The sequence below is a fragment of the Cavia porcellus genome, unplaced genomic scaffold (assembly GCF_034190915.1).
Source record: "Cavia porcellus strain 051 isolate PalLab524CR breed Dunkin Hartley unplaced genomic scaffold, mCavPor4.1 scaffold_13, whole genome shotgun sequence".
Lineage (NCBI taxonomy): Eukaryota > Metazoa > Chordata > Mammalia > Rodentia > Caviidae > Cavia > Cavia porcellus.
The window spans coordinates 46,389,065-46,406,359 of NW_026947496.1; the positions used below are offsets into that span (position 1 = coordinate 46,389,065).

General features: G+C 38.1%; 1 protein-coding gene across 6 annotated transcripts in view; it reads left to right on the top strand.

Annotated features, from left to right (window-relative positions):
* The window catches only part of Sfmbt2 (Scm like with four mbt domains 2), a 295,751-nt gene that overhangs the window by 193,522 nt on the left and 84,934 nt on the right, over positions 1-17,295 (top strand). For all 6 annotated transcript variants that reach the window (XM_063260159.1, XM_063260158.1, XM_063260160.1 and 3 more), the window contains one exon: positions 13,636-13,737. In XM_063260159.1, the coding sequence (XP_063116229.1) occupies positions 13,636-13,737 (102 nt within the window). The remainder of the gene's footprint in view (positions 1-13,635; positions 13,738-17,295) is intronic.

Below are 17,295 nucleotides of genomic sequence, written 5' to 3' on the forward strand. Positions count from 1 at the left end.
TGGCTATGACCTGAGAAATGTATCTGCATGTGACTTCCTCATTGTTTTTTTTTGGTCTTTTTCATTTTTATCGGTACCGGGGATTGAACTCACGACTGCCTGCTTACAAGGCAGGTGCTTATGCCGCTGAGCTAAACCTCCAGCCCCTACTTCCTCATTGTTTGAACATCACAGTGTACTTACACAAAGTTAGGCGGTACACATCACTTGCTGTGGCTTCTTCATGCAACTAGAAGGGGCTGTGAACGTGGGAAGTATGAGGCTGCTGCTGGACTAACACAGCATACTACTTTACAGTAAAGTTATTTTTAACGAGTACAAGTACGGTGTAAAATGTACTCATAAAGGTGCAATATAGTAAATGCGTATATCACATATATTTGCATGTACTATACTTTTATATGACTGATAGAGCAGTAGGTCTTTTAACCCAGCTTTACCACAAACTCATGTTAATGCATCACACCATTATGATGTCAGTGTCCCTTATAATCATGCAGACCCCCTTCATATATATGTTCCATTGTACATGACTGTATTTTAGTAAGATACCTAGTCTGTTGATGTCCTTTGACAGCTCAGTTTCTGTCATCTTTGATATAAATACCTATTAAAAATATCTAAGATAATACCTTCATAACTGGTGGAAGTTAGAAGATACTTTCAAAATCCATGAATTAAGGACATGCCCGCTGGCGATGTGATAAATTCAGTAAAGTTGACCTGGTCTCAAGCTCTGTCTCTAATCCTTTCTTCTTGGAGTCTCCTGTCCTCCTTCAGTAATGTTTAATAAACATAGAGAAGGAGCATCTAAGAGAAAGCTAATTCTTGAAAATAAATGGGAGTTGGATCTGGGGGTGAGGAAGATGAGCAGGAAGGGGAAAGGAGAGTAAAACTAATTAAGGTGCTATACACAGGTCTCCCAAGATGAATGTAGGAGTTATGTGTCACTAACATATACTAATAAAATACTTTGTATCCTGAACTTAAAAAATCTATCCTGAGGCCATTATTTTTACACAAACAACTAAACTCATTCTATGTACATTACCTTTCAAAGAATGTTCACTCTGCTCATAACATGCTTAAGGTTCTGCATCCCATGAATTATGAACCTTTTTATGCAGATTGTAGGTTTAACCCAGAGGTTAGGATCCCTTCTGTATTTTCATGTAAGACCTCGGTTAGAGGTCAGGGTAAGATTGTGGCAGAGAGGGTGCAGCTTTCTTTCCTCCTTCTGCCTGGCACAGCAAAGGGGTAAGAGAGGACATGAGCAGCTCCCTTCTGATGGGCTCTGTATGTGTGGTTTCTATGGTACCTGATTCTTCTCTTGTACAGCAAAACCAAAACAAAATCCTTGCAGCTCAGTTTGGCTTTCAGGTAGGATTCTTGAATTCTCTAGAATTTGTTTAAAGTCCCCCATAATTGGATACACCTTCTTTTCTTCAGCCAAGTCATTGAGTAGTAAATATTTGTAGGAAACAGAGTTGGAACTCCTCACTGTTATGGTTCTTTTAAAGAAAGGATATTTGAATAATTGGATCTTTGTTGTACTGCTGGCTGCCTCTGGATGCTGTCCTCAATGTTGTCCATTTTATCCTGGAGAGTTTTTGAGCCAGTGCCTGTGTCAGACCCTCTTTTCTTGAGTATGGCCTCTACTGGGAATGCAAACATTTGTTCTGCAAGGCTTATGCGACCTGACCCATGTCTACTGTTTGGTCTCAGGTCTATGGACTTGAAGAGCTTCATTATGCAGAATCTCTCTGGAACAGAAAACCACAGAGAGTTTCAGTTTGCTGTATTTTAGTGACTGTCTTTTGCTACTAAGAGGAATGAGAGGCAGGTCATTCTTTGTGCATTCTGCGTGAAACATGTGAACTAAATCACACCAAAGGACCAGAAGGGCCTTCTGGTTTTTATGAGTATTGGAGAAATCTTATAAAGGATGTAATAAAGAGGGCAACTCTGTTTAAACAATAAATGTAACAAAAAAAAAAAAACCCAAATCCAGACAAATAAAGAGTGTGCTGTAACAGCTGATTGATCATAAGGGCTGAATGGTGCTGCCTGCAGTCTATTAGATGGAGATTTGGTTTTAATTCTAAACATTAGGAAATTAAGAATACAGTCAGCTTTCACTTATCTATTCTAGTTGTCAGTCCTAAGTGGCTTCTGTTCATCTTCAATAATTCTGGCTCTGACCAGTTTCGGTGGTTGCAGAGAAGGTGAGACAGTGTTAGCACAAACTCAGTGTAGTGGTTGTAAGGGATAATGGGGGCGCCCAGGAAGTAAATCTCTTGTTTGTAAAACAAGATGTATTTCAAAGTGATTATTGTATCATCTTTTTAAGTATTTACATTGTAATCTCCTTAAGAGGAATAGTTCAGAATAGATTTGTAGAGAATTTTATTATCGATTTAAGCCACAATAAAACTGTATGCAGTTTGTTTTTTCCCTCTAAGAAATATGCACAGAAGCTTTGCAGATTAGTTCATACTTTTAATGTGTACAGTGACTTTTCATGTACTGGCAATTGCAAATAAAGATGTCTTGGGTAAAGACACTGATGTGAGGAGAAGTTTGAGCTTCTTTTGAACTTTAGGTTTTCAGGGGTTTAAAATTTAATGGAAAAATGAGGAACACAAGTCATACAGCAATCTGACCTTCATTGGACCTTCAGTGTACTCTCTCTCCTGCACCCTGAGGTGGTTGGTTTATTTTATGAATATAAGTAAAAGGTGTGGGAATCCTTTGGTGGTACTGAGCTTTCTCTCTTCATTCATTCTTTATTCATTCATTCATTCATTCAGCATTTCCCCCTTTGAACCTCTTTGTCTTCACGACAGGTCAAACATAAGATTTAGTTTGTCTCTAGACCTATTTGTAATAAAAATGCCAAAAAAGGCAAAGAAAAAGGGGGCCAGGTAAACTTTTGTGTGAATATATATCTATGCTGAACATTTTTTAAAAATAGCAAAAACATAATATAAAGACTTAATATTTAATAAGATTTCCTATTTAGAGCCCTGATGCAAGATTTCCTGATGCCAACAGGATCAGTCCTCCTAAACCTGCATCTTGATACTCTAAAAAATAAATGCATACATCTACACATATGTACATAAAATTTTTGCCCCCATGGAACCTCTGCTTTCTGAGCTTGTGATGATTCTCTGACTGCAGGTTCATAATGTGGGGATCAAGAGTAAGGCATGGCCAGAGTGTTAAATTCCAGCTTTTTGTGTGATGTTAGTTTCTTTGAGGCATCTTTGGAATATATATTAATCCTTCCAAATCACTCAAAATAGCAAAAGAGAGAGGAGGAAAATACCAGTGAAATCCTGGGTAATTTATCAATGCCTGCGTCACTCTCCATAGGAACTGTGGCAGGGGTATTGATGATGACTCCTAATTATGAATGGCAGATATCAGGGTGGACCCTTGCCATGTATTACCCTGTGTCTGCCAAATCAACTGTCCTGGTAGGCATTTGAGGTCTTTCTGTTAAGACTAAGGCTCAAGGAAACTGATTTCTTATACTTCATACAGAACTTGTGATAGAGCCGGATTCAAACCTAGATCTGTCTGAACCAGAAGGCCAGTTTATTTTTACTATTGCTTTTGTCTAGATTTCAGAGATAAACAGGACTTTTAAAGACTGAACAGAGAAATTTTTACTCTAATGAAGAATCAGAAAATTCTGAGAGTATTAAGTATTGCATATGCAGTGCTGTTTGGGTTGAAATATACTATTGATCAACTCTTTGCTATTCAGTTGCTTTTGGCAAGGGCTTTCTGGACATTTTGACCTGGATCATTTTTATTGCACTAATAAATAAATTCCCCCTAGCTGGTATCAAAATACCTATACCTGGGAAGGCAGAAGTGGTATCACATTGAATTAGAACTACTTGTGTAAAGCTAGGAGTAGAGGCCCCATTTTTCTTTACTGACAGTTTAGGAAGAGACTGGTGACCTGTATGTGAGGCTGTCTGCTAGGTGGTATCTTGAGAGAGATTCCCTTGCTTTTCAGAAGAGGCATAAGGAAGAGGTGGACTCTCTTTCTCTCCTTCCTCTGTTTTCTGAATGTCTGCCTCAGTATTCTGGAACTTCTGCAGCCATCTTGAGACAATGAGGGGACTGAAATGGGAGAAGCTGTTACATTAGTGGTGTTAAAGAAGAAAGATAGCAAGAACCTGGATCATGTCTGACATTGTTCTCTATTCTGTTCTCAAGTCTTGAGTTGCGCTTTCTCTGCATTCCTTTGCTGTGAAAGATAATGGACTTCCTTATGGTTTACACCAAGGAGAGTTGGGTAGAGCTGTCTGGTCTTTACATGTGAAGGCATGGTAAAGTGGATAAAACTTTCTTCAGAACACAGAACCAATCCAGGTGACTGTCTGTTCACCTGTGAGTTAGAAATGATGGCTCAGTCCTTATAAATAATGAACCCATTGCTGCTGTAGATTTAGGCAGGGAAGGTGATAAGTACTTAAGTCACCATCATCATCACCATGTGCACAAAATAGCTAATCCATAAAACCCTTGTAGTCACTGGTATAGTATTTATAGTTATCCCTTCATTTCTAATAGCAATGTTTTCCAACTTCACATAGTAGATATTTGGAGCACTATATGTACTGTATCAACTGGTATAAGGGCCATGCAGGACTCCCAGGTCTTGTTCAGTGAGCATCAAGATAAGTCAACCGGAAAAGGAATGAACTTCAGACTCCTGAAACTGCAGGACCGAGAGTTTCTGCTGGAGGTGAAGGGAGAGAATCATGTGATTCTGAGGCAGCACATCCAAAGTGACAAGCGCAGAGTCTGACATATGGCCTCTGTACTTAAACCAGTGGTCTTCAGCTTAGGACACACGGGAATCTGTTCCCCAGGAAACATGTGACAATATCTGAACACACTTTAATTGTCAGAGCATGGGGACAGGTGCTTTTGACATCTTGGGTATAAGGGCCAGAGATTCAACTGAGTATCCTGCAATACGTATGACTGTTTGCCACAACAAAGAATATCTATCCTCCAATGTCAGTAGCACTAAACTGAGAAACCCTGCTCTAAGAAAGAATACTTTTCAGCCTGAAAACAGGTTGGTGTTTTGAAGATTAGGGCAACTGTGATTTGGGGGAAACTCTGGAGACTGGAAGTGTTATCACATTTGAGGTCTCAGCAGAAGGAGCCTGACTAATTGTGTCCACTACTTCCTTCCAGTGGACTTGAAGCTGAGACAGAAGTAACCCCATCACCCTCTGCGGCAGTGCCCTTTTGCGCCTCACAGGCTGCCCAGAGAAACCTCTCTAGCTTGTTGGAAGCCAGTTAACTCAGCAGAAAACAAAAAAAGACTTCCTGTTTCCCTACACAGTCTAAGTGGGCACTGACTTTTTCCTAGTCTTGCTATAAGGAACTGTGAATTTATTTCTTGCTACCTAGTAATAGTTTTACAATGCTAAGTGTTAATCAATGAAAGACATTCTCATTGCCTGTTTTTGTTATTGTTTTTTAAACAATTTAGTACCAGTTTGGGGCCTACTAGGACATAGGTGTGGTTTAACTGCCTATTATAAATCATATGGTTTAGTTTAAAGTACAGGTACATAATAGTACAATATTACATTTCTCATTTTTTTGGCTTGATAGAATACACCACAGGTAGATAAAATTACTATTTATAGCTATAAGTAAATGGAAATGTGTATTACTTTTCAGCTTATAAATTGATTAGATTTTGTTGTAAATGTTTCACTGACTAAATTTACATCAGTGTGTTGAAACTGAAATGTAATAATAGTATTGATTTTTATTAAATGCTGACACCCTAGTGTCTGTTTTTTCATGAAATTTGTATTAAAAGAGTAATTTTCTCATGAATATATTTGAGCACGAGGTCACTGGTAAAACAAAAGGATGAATAATATAATTCGTGGCACTGGAGTGGCATACACAGATAGAAATAAAGGAATTAAAGCATAGTTCATTATATATCAACTCCAATATAATCTATTTAAAGCCTTTCTTTGACTTCATTGAAGCCTACTCTTAGAAATTATGCAAGTTAATGCACAGACCAAAAAAAACCTGACACATTGAAGCTGAAAAAATTAGGTTTTTATGTAAGCAAGATACACAAAAACATTTTGATACTTAAAAAAGGCTGGGGATATGTGAATTTTTTCTTTCTTTTTTTTAAAGTTCACATCAGTATAAGCAAAAAGGAAGAATCAAAGAGTTAAAGACTGACACTCAGATTTCTGTCTTGAGAAAGAAAATTTCCTGTAAGCTTCCAATTCTGGAAGTCAGGTTAAGAACTTGCTTTCTGCACCAGAATGATTTTCCTGCTTTTCTTACATTAAAACCCTCATCGAGTACATTTTAATTTGTTGTGTTAATTAGTTTGAACTCATTCTCCCCTGTGCCATATTTTTCATAATTCTACATCACATGAGATGTACTTATCTAATAAAGTTGGGACTGGGTAGGCACCGTAGCTATTTCTGGAGTCTGTGACAGACACCCGCCACATTTTGTGAGTATAACCTGCAAATTCCCTAAAGTAAACGTGGGGATGATGTAAGTTCAAGTAGGCGGCAGGACATGCATGTTCGTTTCTGTCCCTCTTTGGCTTCTCCTCTGCCTCTCTGTTAGCGGTATCCTCACTGCCTTCTATACATTTACAGTCACAGTAATGTGTATGTTCTGTAAAGATCTTTAGTACTCACCTTGAAACCTTCTCACTGAGCATGAAAGTTTAAGTTGCCGGTTTCTCATGACTAATGTCAGGGTGGTATGTGTCATTCGTGTTTCTTAAATTAAGTGGAATCAGGCAGTGCTTTCTTCCTGTCTTGGAAACTACTTCAACAAAGCCTTTGCCAATGATTGACGTTTACAACAACGGTGATAGGTATGCATGCTTTGAGATTGGTGGGTCCTCCTGATCTCAGATTCTAAGGTGAGACCAAAGCACCAGACACTGTATAGTTTTCCCAGACCTCCGTATCTGAATACTTTGTATTATTCACTCCTTAGTTATTTTCAAAACGGAATTTTCAACTTCTTTAGGTCCAGAACACAAAAAGTTTGACATATTTCTGATGTAGAGCCAACCACATGTCCCATGTAGATTAACCTAACTTTTTAGGGTAAGGGATAATTTACAGGGCCCAATAGGGATTTTGCTGCATATTCTTCTTTAATCCTCATTAATTAATGTACACACACATAAAAGCAGCCCAGGTATTTGCAAATTGTTGTTGAAGAGTGTGACTTGGTATATATAAATGTTTTGGGGTTATTTCTAGTGTTCTAATTCTCTGCCATATCTCTCTCCTAAGCCACTGAAGAGTGTTACAAATTAATAGTCTAAGTTGAAGGTTTTAAGTGAATGGTTGGTATTCATAGTGATCACTTTCAAACTTTGGAGTAGCTTTATTTGAAATAAATTTTTAGGAGCGTACAGGTTGTAGGACTTTTGTTTGTGTGTCAGCATTATTGATCAAAAAGAAAAGATCTTTTTGTTCTTTGCTTCCCCTCTCTGTGATACTTGCTGGCTCAGAGTCAGACTGCTGGTGTCTGGACCTTGGATTTGTGTACTTGTGTAGCAAATTTAACCTTCCTGTTCCTTAATTTCCTCACTGTCAAAGAATATACCACCCTATCAGCCTTGTGAGAGGAAAAGGATACTGCAGGGAATGTGCTGGCAAATATTCACAGCATGTGAGCTGTTGTTGCTTCCGTCCACTTGACCTGTGTACAGAACCAAGTTACCTCTAGTGCAGAGTCACTGTGTCTTAGCAAGAGAGAGAACTGCCTAGTTCCTGGTGGGAATATAGCCTGTGAACCCTGAGCAGAGGAAGTGGATTACCATGTCCTTTGACTGCAAATAGATTCCCCAAAAAGAGATTGCTAAGGTAGCCTAATAAGACAGTTCTCCAAAAAAAATGAGTGACATTTTACTTTTGATCAATATAAAACATATTTTAGGGCAAAAATAAAATGGATAACAAGGATTGTAGATGGTAATGACATTGCTAGCATTTATTAAAGGTGAGTATTTTTTCAGTAAGCAATTTAGCTGTTCTCAAACATGTAAGTAAAGAGTATTTCTTGAATAAACAGACTATTTTTAAATATACTGAGGACTTAGTAATATTGTGATATCAGGACTAACATCATTCCTGAGCTAATAACAGTTTTGAATTGTGAATGATTCTCAAGAGCTTTGCAAAGGCGAGAATGTTTTAAAACACAATGAATTTTTCATTATCTTTCAGTAGATAATCTATTTTGTGAATCAGCTTTAAGAGCCAGAAACCTGCTCTTTCCCTAACACTGAAGATGATTAGCTGGGTATTTGTATAAATAAATATGTGTGTTCTGACTGCATTGACAACCCTAAATAAAGGGACTGTGAGTGATTAAATTTATCAGTGAGAATATGTATACTTTTTTAATACACAAGTATGGATGTTCATAGCACACACAAAACTCAGCAAGTCTTTCTGTTGATTTACTTGGCAATGTGTTGGTGTTGAGTTCTTCAATTTTCATAAAAGCTTGGTGCTTCTGCAGAATGTCAAATAACTTCTTTTGCCTTTTACAGCATACTCAGACACTTAAACTAGTTACACAAGTACCAGCTTCCCTGATGGCATTTACTGTGCAGTTTTTCCAGAATTTTCTCTTTATCATTCTATGTTTTTTATATTCTAAATTAAGATTCACGCTTACAAATCTTTGAATGCTGTGATCACGGTGATACTTAATTTTTGTATTCTACAAGTAAAAAAAGTTTGTTCTGAAATTACTTCTGAGTCTTCCTTAGTTATTATTTACTCTTTCCTTCTCCATTTGTCAAATGTAGATTTTTTTCATGTACCTGTGTCATATCTAGTTACCTACTGAATGATCCTCAAGAATTTCTCATGAATGAATGCTAGACAGCAATTGAAATGGATGTCAAGAAATCATGTAGCTGTTGATCTTCATTATGATTCAATAAACATTTATTGATACCTTCTTTGTATGAATCACAGAATCATAAATGATAGCATTTGACATTCATCAGAAAGTACCACGTATATAGCCTGGTTCACTTGCCTGTTTGTTTTAAAAGTTCTACAATGGCTGGATATTGTAATTACAAACCTTTTTAGGAAGTACCAGCCTGTGTTTGGAGTAAAATATTTTTGGCATCATTGTTCAAAAAGTAACAGAAACATTAGAATAGTAGATTTAGTCAAACCTTTTATCATTACATGACTTTAGTATTGAAACTTTTAGATTTCCATTATTTTATCTGACCTTTAAATTGCTGTGATTTCTATTTGTCATGCCAGAATCTTAAAAATTATTTTCAATGCTGATTAAAAAGAGATTTTAAAAAGCGAGAATGAGGACAGGGGGATACATACATGTACTTTATAGTTTTCACAACCATTTCTGAAATTTAAATTTCAAGTTTAATTGGATAGGGGCTGGAGGTTTAGCTCAGTGGCATGAGTGCCTGCCTTGGAAGCAGGGAGTCATGAGTTCGATCCCCGGTACCGATAAAAAGGAAAAAGACCAAAAAAAAAAAAAAAAAGTTTAATTGGATAGTGTGTTTGTAGATAGTTGAGGTCAAACTTTAAATATACCTGATTTGGATGCTGTCTTGTTAGTTTTTCTTATTGCTGAGACAAAATACCTGACACCCAGTGTTAATGGAGGAAAGATTTATTTGGCTTACAATTTTAGAGGTTTCAGTTCACAGTTGGCTGACTCTAAGGCAGGGTGACATGACAGAGTGGCATTGCAGAGAAGAAATAGTTTATGGCAGCCAATAGTCAGCAAGACAGTAAGCTACAAGTGTCAAGTGTCAATAGCAGCTTCTTTCTGGCCCTTTACATTGTCTCAGGTACCCATCCTTAGTGTGGGTAGCACTCATACCCAGAACTATGCCAAACCAATCAGTGGACTAATTCAGTAATCACATACTCTTAATCCCAGTATCACATACTCTAGATCCAGCCACCTCTGAAAAGCCCCACCTATGACTCCATGAGGCTTTGGGGTACATCCAGATAGAAGCCATAGAGAGACTCCCCAAATGTCTGGCTTCTCTTTTTCATATTAGACAAAGGTCTATGGGTTTTGCATAGTTTGGAATAAAAACAGATACATTTCCATAAGGAAAAGTTTTGTGGGTTTGTAATTTACAACCTGTTTTACTCACAACACTTCTGAAACCACATGTATGGGTTTTTGCACACCAATCAACTTTCCAACTCTCTGATTCCAAGAGACTCTTGAAGTTTAGTTCATTTCTGACACTAATTTAATCTGAACCCTCAAGGCTACCCCCATTTTAGACAGATGTCAATCCCAAGTCCCATGCCTTAAGAATTCCTTTGAGATAGCTACCAATCAGGGTTCCCAAGATCCATTCCTTGGGTTTGATAGTTTTCTAGAACTGCTCACCAAATTTAAAGAAAACAACTTACTTAGAACTATTAGATCATTGTAAGGGATACTGTAGGGTAGAAACAAAACTCCATGTTGAAGAGTTACATAGAAGCATGGAGTGTCCCAAGGTATACAGCCTGTGTTCTCCAGGAGTTAGACTGCACCAGCCTCCTGAAGCGAGGATGTATATTCACCAAGCAAGAAGCTCTCTGAACTGCATTCCTTCAAGGGCTTTTAGGAGGCTTCATTATAAGAGTGTGATTTTAGGTTATATCACTATCTGTTGGTGACTACTTCAATCTCAGCCTCCTCTCCTTTCCTCAGTGTTTGTGAGGATAAATGTTCTAATTCTCCATTCATAGCATTTCTGGCCTTTGTAGTGAGAACCCTTCATCTTGAAAGTATTCATGGATCCACCAAGAGTGGCCTCCTTACAACCAATGGGACACTTGCTCCCCAGAAAAAAACCCCTAAGGGATTTAGAAGCTGTGCACCAGAAAGCAAAACGTCCCACACAATTGAAACGTGGTAGAAATGACTGAAGATGAAGGAGAGCCAAGCCATGAATGATCAAGGGAACCAGTTTCTAAATGAGCAGGGGAGGTTAATCTAAGGAGCAACTTGCTGTATTCTTTATTTCCCCCACACAACTGTGCACACAATAAGGCTTTAAGTAAAGGAAAACTCAATGCAGGGATCTCTGGGACACAGAGATTTTAACACAGCATCAGGAACTAGAGTCAAGAGACCTTTGGTAGGACTTGGAGCATAGGATGCAGGATAGACGTGGACTTGACTAAAGACCTTACTTCACTGGTCAAGGTCCAGTTGAGAAACTGGGATGTAGAGGGCTTGGTGTTGTGGGTCCATCTTGATTGGAAAACTGGCTTTACTCAGAGAACAGAGGTCAGTGAGAAAGTAGATTAGAAGCAGAGTGAATGTGTGAGTTGGAATTGAGGGGGAGTGAGTTGGAATGAGGATCAGAACCCCAGATTGCTGTCATTCCTTCCGTACCATGGGAACAAAGAAGAGAGGTGGAAATTTCCAGGGAACCCTGTTGATGGAGGCAGCCAAGGAGAAGCAACTTTTGCTGTGATTATTGAGCCAGAGTCCAAGAAGAGTTGGCCTTGTAGCTGTGGCTGGTAAGAGAAATTGCTCCAGCCGGGAGAGATATTGCGCCACAGAGAGGGACACAGAAGGACTTCTGAGGAGCTACTGCATTCGTCTGGGCCATTTATTACAGCTATAATTGTGTCATAGTATCCTGGGGCATTTCTGAATTATCAGACAGCAAAATGATAACTGCTTAAACTCACTAAATATATTCAGGCAAAATTTTAGTACAATTTCAGAATAAAATTTACCTGAAAAAGCTTCAGATGTGTCTCAGTACCCACTAATAGGGACTAGGAACATTTACATCCAACAGGAACTTTTAATCTTTTAATTCAGACATCAGTTAGTCATTGTTGGCTTAGTTCTTATGCTTCCACATCTGAGGTTTACAGCCCTGGCCTGGCATTATGGGTCACGTGTGTTAATACAAATTAACTCTGCAAACTGTTGCTTTGAATTCCTTTTCTGACTCACTTTCCTCCACTACCTTTAAATGTAAACACTTTATTTGCAGCATAAATGATGAAAGTCATCACCTGCATCTAAGAGCGTTACCTCGTGTCTTTCCTTTCTCATGCAATTTTTATGAAGTGTTGATTGTAAGTTCTTAAAGAATTTATAAATGTTGCAACATAATCAACAAAAGTCATTACCCACACCTAAGAATATTACCTTGTACTTTTCCTTACGCATGTAACTTTTATAAAGTGTTGACTGTAGGTTCTTAGGGAATTTATGAATGTTAGAATGAGCCAGCTCCTTTGATTCATTTTTCTCATATCAGACTGCATTGCTTCTTGCTTTGATTAGTCTCCCCCCACACACACACACAAGGGTCACACACTCTGTGGCATTAATTGCTTCACCCACACCCAGTATTTATTGTGTGTCTTTGTGTACAGACACCTTTGCAGACTGCCGTGGCCACGTGAAAAGTGAAGGAGTCCTTGTAGTTCTGTGTTTATGTTCTTTATTTTCTTTGGCAAACTGCTGAGCCACGGAGAGCTTCATAAGCAGTTCCTCATGTCTGGATCACCTGTTGGACATGAATGGTATGGACCACCTTTTGTGGTTGCAGGTGAGGGATGCAGGCATGGCCCAACTGGCTCCATATCCCTTATCCTTCTCAGAGTTAGACATAGAGTGGTATCATCAAAGTAATTAAAAACTCACTTTAGATTTACAGTCAAAAAGAAACCAATTGGTCTCCAGATATTTTTGTACTTCATATCCAGTTGATATATTTGGAAATAGCAAGATTTATTTGCAGCTGTTATTTCCTCAGGGACAGACTGCAAATACATATATTTATCCACTCAACTTATACAGAGTGTGAGTGATGAGGTGACCTTTGTTTTGAAAGATAAATTCTGGTATCTACAGACCAGCCAGACTCATCTATTGCTGTATAGATGAAGCATGTATGGAAACTTGTTTTCTCCAGTAGACAGGGAAGCCCCAGTGCTCACACATCAGGTTGCTGTGAGCAGATTACAGAACTGCCAGACACCTATGACAAAGACGATGCTGCTCATCTCCAGTGAGTAGGTGTCAGGATCTGATTTGCTACAGGATGGCTTTGGATTCTCGTGTGCACACAATCCAAGGTCAGAGGCTACCACCATTAATGGTGAACTGGAGTTGGGGGTCAACTGTCACCCAGCAGGTACTCATTGTCTCTCTGTGATGTAACTCCAGTAGCAAGAGGCCACGTTTCCGGAAGATGCCCCTGCTATGTTTAAGATGATTGACTGTCCTGTTCCTCTGCTGTGCTTCCATGGAGAGCACCCAGGAAGATCAAAGCAATGTGGCATTGGGTTTTCTGCTAAGTGTAAATTTAAGCATGACCACAAAGGCTTCTTGCCTGTCCTTTGGAAAAGCAATTTAGCTTGCAGAAAATAATTAAATCCTCAGTCTCTTGCAATAATTAAAAATTTGAAACAGGGAGAGTTATTTCCATCAAATTTGAATTACCTAAGAAAACAGTCAAGGATGGCATCCAGACAGTCTCTAGCTAATTCACAATTCCATTGCTTTCAGTATTTTTCATTTTTTGCCCTACAGGATCATGCAGATTTGCGAAGCCATTTCTTCACAGTCGGGATGAAGCTAGAAACACTGAATATGAGTGAGCCCTTTCATATCTGTCCTGCATCAGTGACCAAGGTGGGTTTTGTTTCTTTGCTCCCGAGGGGATCAGCTGATGAAAGATACTCGTGCAAGAATATATAGTGACAGCAAATAAACCAAAGGGACATTGATGCCTGTGTAGGCTGCTGCCACCTCAGGCTATTTGCCACTGGTAACAGTGTGTCTGATCAGATGCCTCTTCTTAGAATGGATAGGATGAATTTTCCTTCTCTGACAGATTTGGCAAGTTGCATGTTATAATCATTGTAAGAATTATAACTTGATCCTTCTGCATAGATAGTAGTGAAATGATTGATCTACAAACATTCATTATTTAATGACTGTTACAAGTCCTGTGACTAGGTTGTTCCATGAATTGTTCACTAAATGAGGAATTGTATATAGTATGTACATTACAATATTCAGAAAAAAATGGTCAAAGAAAACTCCAACTCGATGACTTCATTTTTATTTACATAATTCTTATTCACAGTACTATAACATACTAAACTATGGTACTATACTGTACAATCAGCAAAGATTACAGTATTGTATAAACAATGTATACTATACAGAAAAAGACACTGACACTCTATAAATAAGATGTGCAGAGCTGTACAAAAGGAAAGACAGTCCTAAGTCTAAGTGGCTCATTAAATTCAGTCATTAACCAAGTAAGTGGTCAAATGATAATCTTGAAGTTAAAATGCATGCACTTCCTTTCATTCGCTATTCATTAAAAACTTTCCAATTAAAAATGGTCTTTGGTTGTTTTTATCATGTGTTCTGGTAGATTTCACAAGTTTTTGTAGAACCAACAGTTGTACCTTGCTGAAACTTGGCCACGATTTCCTTTTGTTCCAGCAGTGGGTGACTGCAATGCCAGCTGCCCACTTTTCTGAATCTGTATCACATTATCCTCATTCTAAAAAGCTGCAAGCTGAGTTTCACCTGGACCTTAGAAAATAAACCAGAGAGGAGAATTACTCCACCTGTTAGTGGTGGTGGCCTCATTCACATTTTAATACCTTTAGATAATTGCCATCTGTAATGTTAGAAAGTGACACAGTAATTGTAATTAGTTCATTCCAAACATTGTGTCTTGTTGGATAGACTTTCAATGATAGCCATTTGGGTTTTCACAATAAATAATTATCTCATTGCTCTTCTGAGGGAAGAGGTTAGAGATATTTTCAATGTTTTTTAAAACTATGCTTAGAAAATTGTTTCTGTTTCTTTATATTAAAGATAAAATACTTAATCCATTCTGTTTCATCTGTATTTCTCCTTCTGCTTTTACTGCCTTAGCGCTGAAAAATACATGAACTGTAATATGTGTTTCTGTTTCTTAGGACTGGATGTAAGCTTCTCCTCAAACTCAATAATCATCTTTATGTCATGAAATATCAGAACATTCATAGTGCAATAGATATCTACAATTAACTATATTTCTCTGAACACATGAGAATGTTTCAGAAGATTTTTGTTTCAGAATATAACACATTGTGTTATCATTTTTATCATGATATAAATTTCATTTTCCCCCTTTGAGTGTTTCATGATGGCAAAATAGTTGAAGTGGGTAAATAATATTAAAGCAAACAAACAACAATGCAGACAAATAGGCAAGCATGTATAGCAGATTCAGTATTCAATTACTAACCTTTTAGCAGAATAGCCAAGTGAGATATTGACAGTTGGTGGCAATGATGGCAGTATCATTTGTGTGTGGAATATATTGTTTTAGAGGAAAGACTATTGGAATTATATGTCTCTGGGAGGCTGAGGCAGGATGGTAAGATTGAACCCTGCTCAGGCAGCTCAGCAACTGAGTGCAACATTGTGTCAAAATAAAAAACAAAAGAAGGTCAGAAATATAATTCCGCGTGAAAGTCATGGGTTCAATTTTTAGTACTGCTGAGGTAGAGGGAGATCTGAAGATCTAGAGGTTTGGGTTCTAAAGTTCCGTTTCTATCTTTCAAATATGGGGTATGCAATTAGGAGCAAATTAGTTAAATGATCTAAACCTTGAATCTGAGCCTGTGGGATCTGAACCAAGAGAAACATAAAGCAGTGGTGTGACCATTTGGGAATATAAGCACTAATAAATCTGATGAAACTTACTAAGATTTTCCTTCGAAGTGTGTCCAAATGAATGTACATTTTTAACCAATTTTGGAAATTTCTTAGTGTCTATATTTGCAAAGTTCTATAATACTTAAAGGCCTTACAACCAGAATTTATTACTTTAAACAATTTATATGTATGTGAATAGTTGCGTATGCACATGCATGGTGGAATAGAGCACATTAATTTCAGTTAGTTACTGAACACTTATAGGCCCTGTTCTGGACAACGGGACCTGGGCAGAGTCTGTGCTTTTATAGGGCTTATAATTGTAGTGGGAAGAAGCAGACAGTAAGTACATCGCATGGTAAATGGTAAGGTGAAAAATACGCTAGGAAGGGGTTAGTGGAGCACTGGCATGGAAGCACGGTGTGATTTTATGAAAGTTGGCCTGGAAGGCCTCCTGGGAAGACTGTTCATGTCTGATGCTTTGCTCCTTAAAGCTGACTTTCAAAGGCAAAGTTCAGGCAGGACATTCAGAACTATTTACTGAAAATAAACATTACTCATCTTCGTGCAATGAAGTGAGTTTCTGCTCCTGCTTAACTTTGAAGTAGGTTGCTCCAAAAAATACTTTATAAATGAAGGACCCAGGTATCATAGTTTAGTAAAAATGTTAAGGTTTTCTAAAAAAAAAAAAAAAAAAAAAAAAAAAAAAAAAAGACTGGTTTATCTCCCCCTCCTGCCCCAACTATTTTACATACTAGTCTTTTTTTTTAACAGTGAGAGTAACATTGGATTTCAAAAAGAAGACAACAGGAAATCCCCCATAGTTGCTATATTGCTTATTGTTCTCTAAATAGATGCTCAGACTACCAGCTTTAAGCCTGCAAAATTTTTGTTGTTGTTTTGTTTGATTTGTTTTGTTGAGTGTTGAGAGCCATTAGATTTTTGTTCCCTACTTGCCTCGTTCCTTTTTCATCACTGATGTTTTTGTTATATTCATTGGATATTTATCCAGCTTGTATGCAAAGCATTTCTTGTAAATTTGAGAATATACAAATGAATAAAAAGAGGACCACTGTTCTCAAAGAACTTAGGATCTTTTGCTAGGGACTGGTGTGTTACCAGTCCACAGAAGGAATGAGGATTTTCAGCGTGGAAATTTACATTTAATGCTTTGGGAGCACAGAGCAGGGACCTGTTATTTCAACCAGATCAGGGACACTGAAATTGGAGGTACACCTGCAAGAGTGCAGTGAGTTTTGATGGACTAGTCATGCAGCTGGGGTGCTGTAGTATGTGAGAACACTGAATGGAATTGGGGTTTGTGTTAGTGATTCTTGTTAGGTCGCATGCAGGATATTCTGGGTGATGTGATACAAGATGAGGCTAAAAGTCTGCCATGCCAGATCTTGGCAGGTTTTTTGGGTGATTCTGTTTGAGAATTTGGGTGTCAGTTGGGGATAGTGAGAGTGGCACTTCAGTGACCATCTTAACTCTTATCTAAGCTGGAGTTCACCTGTC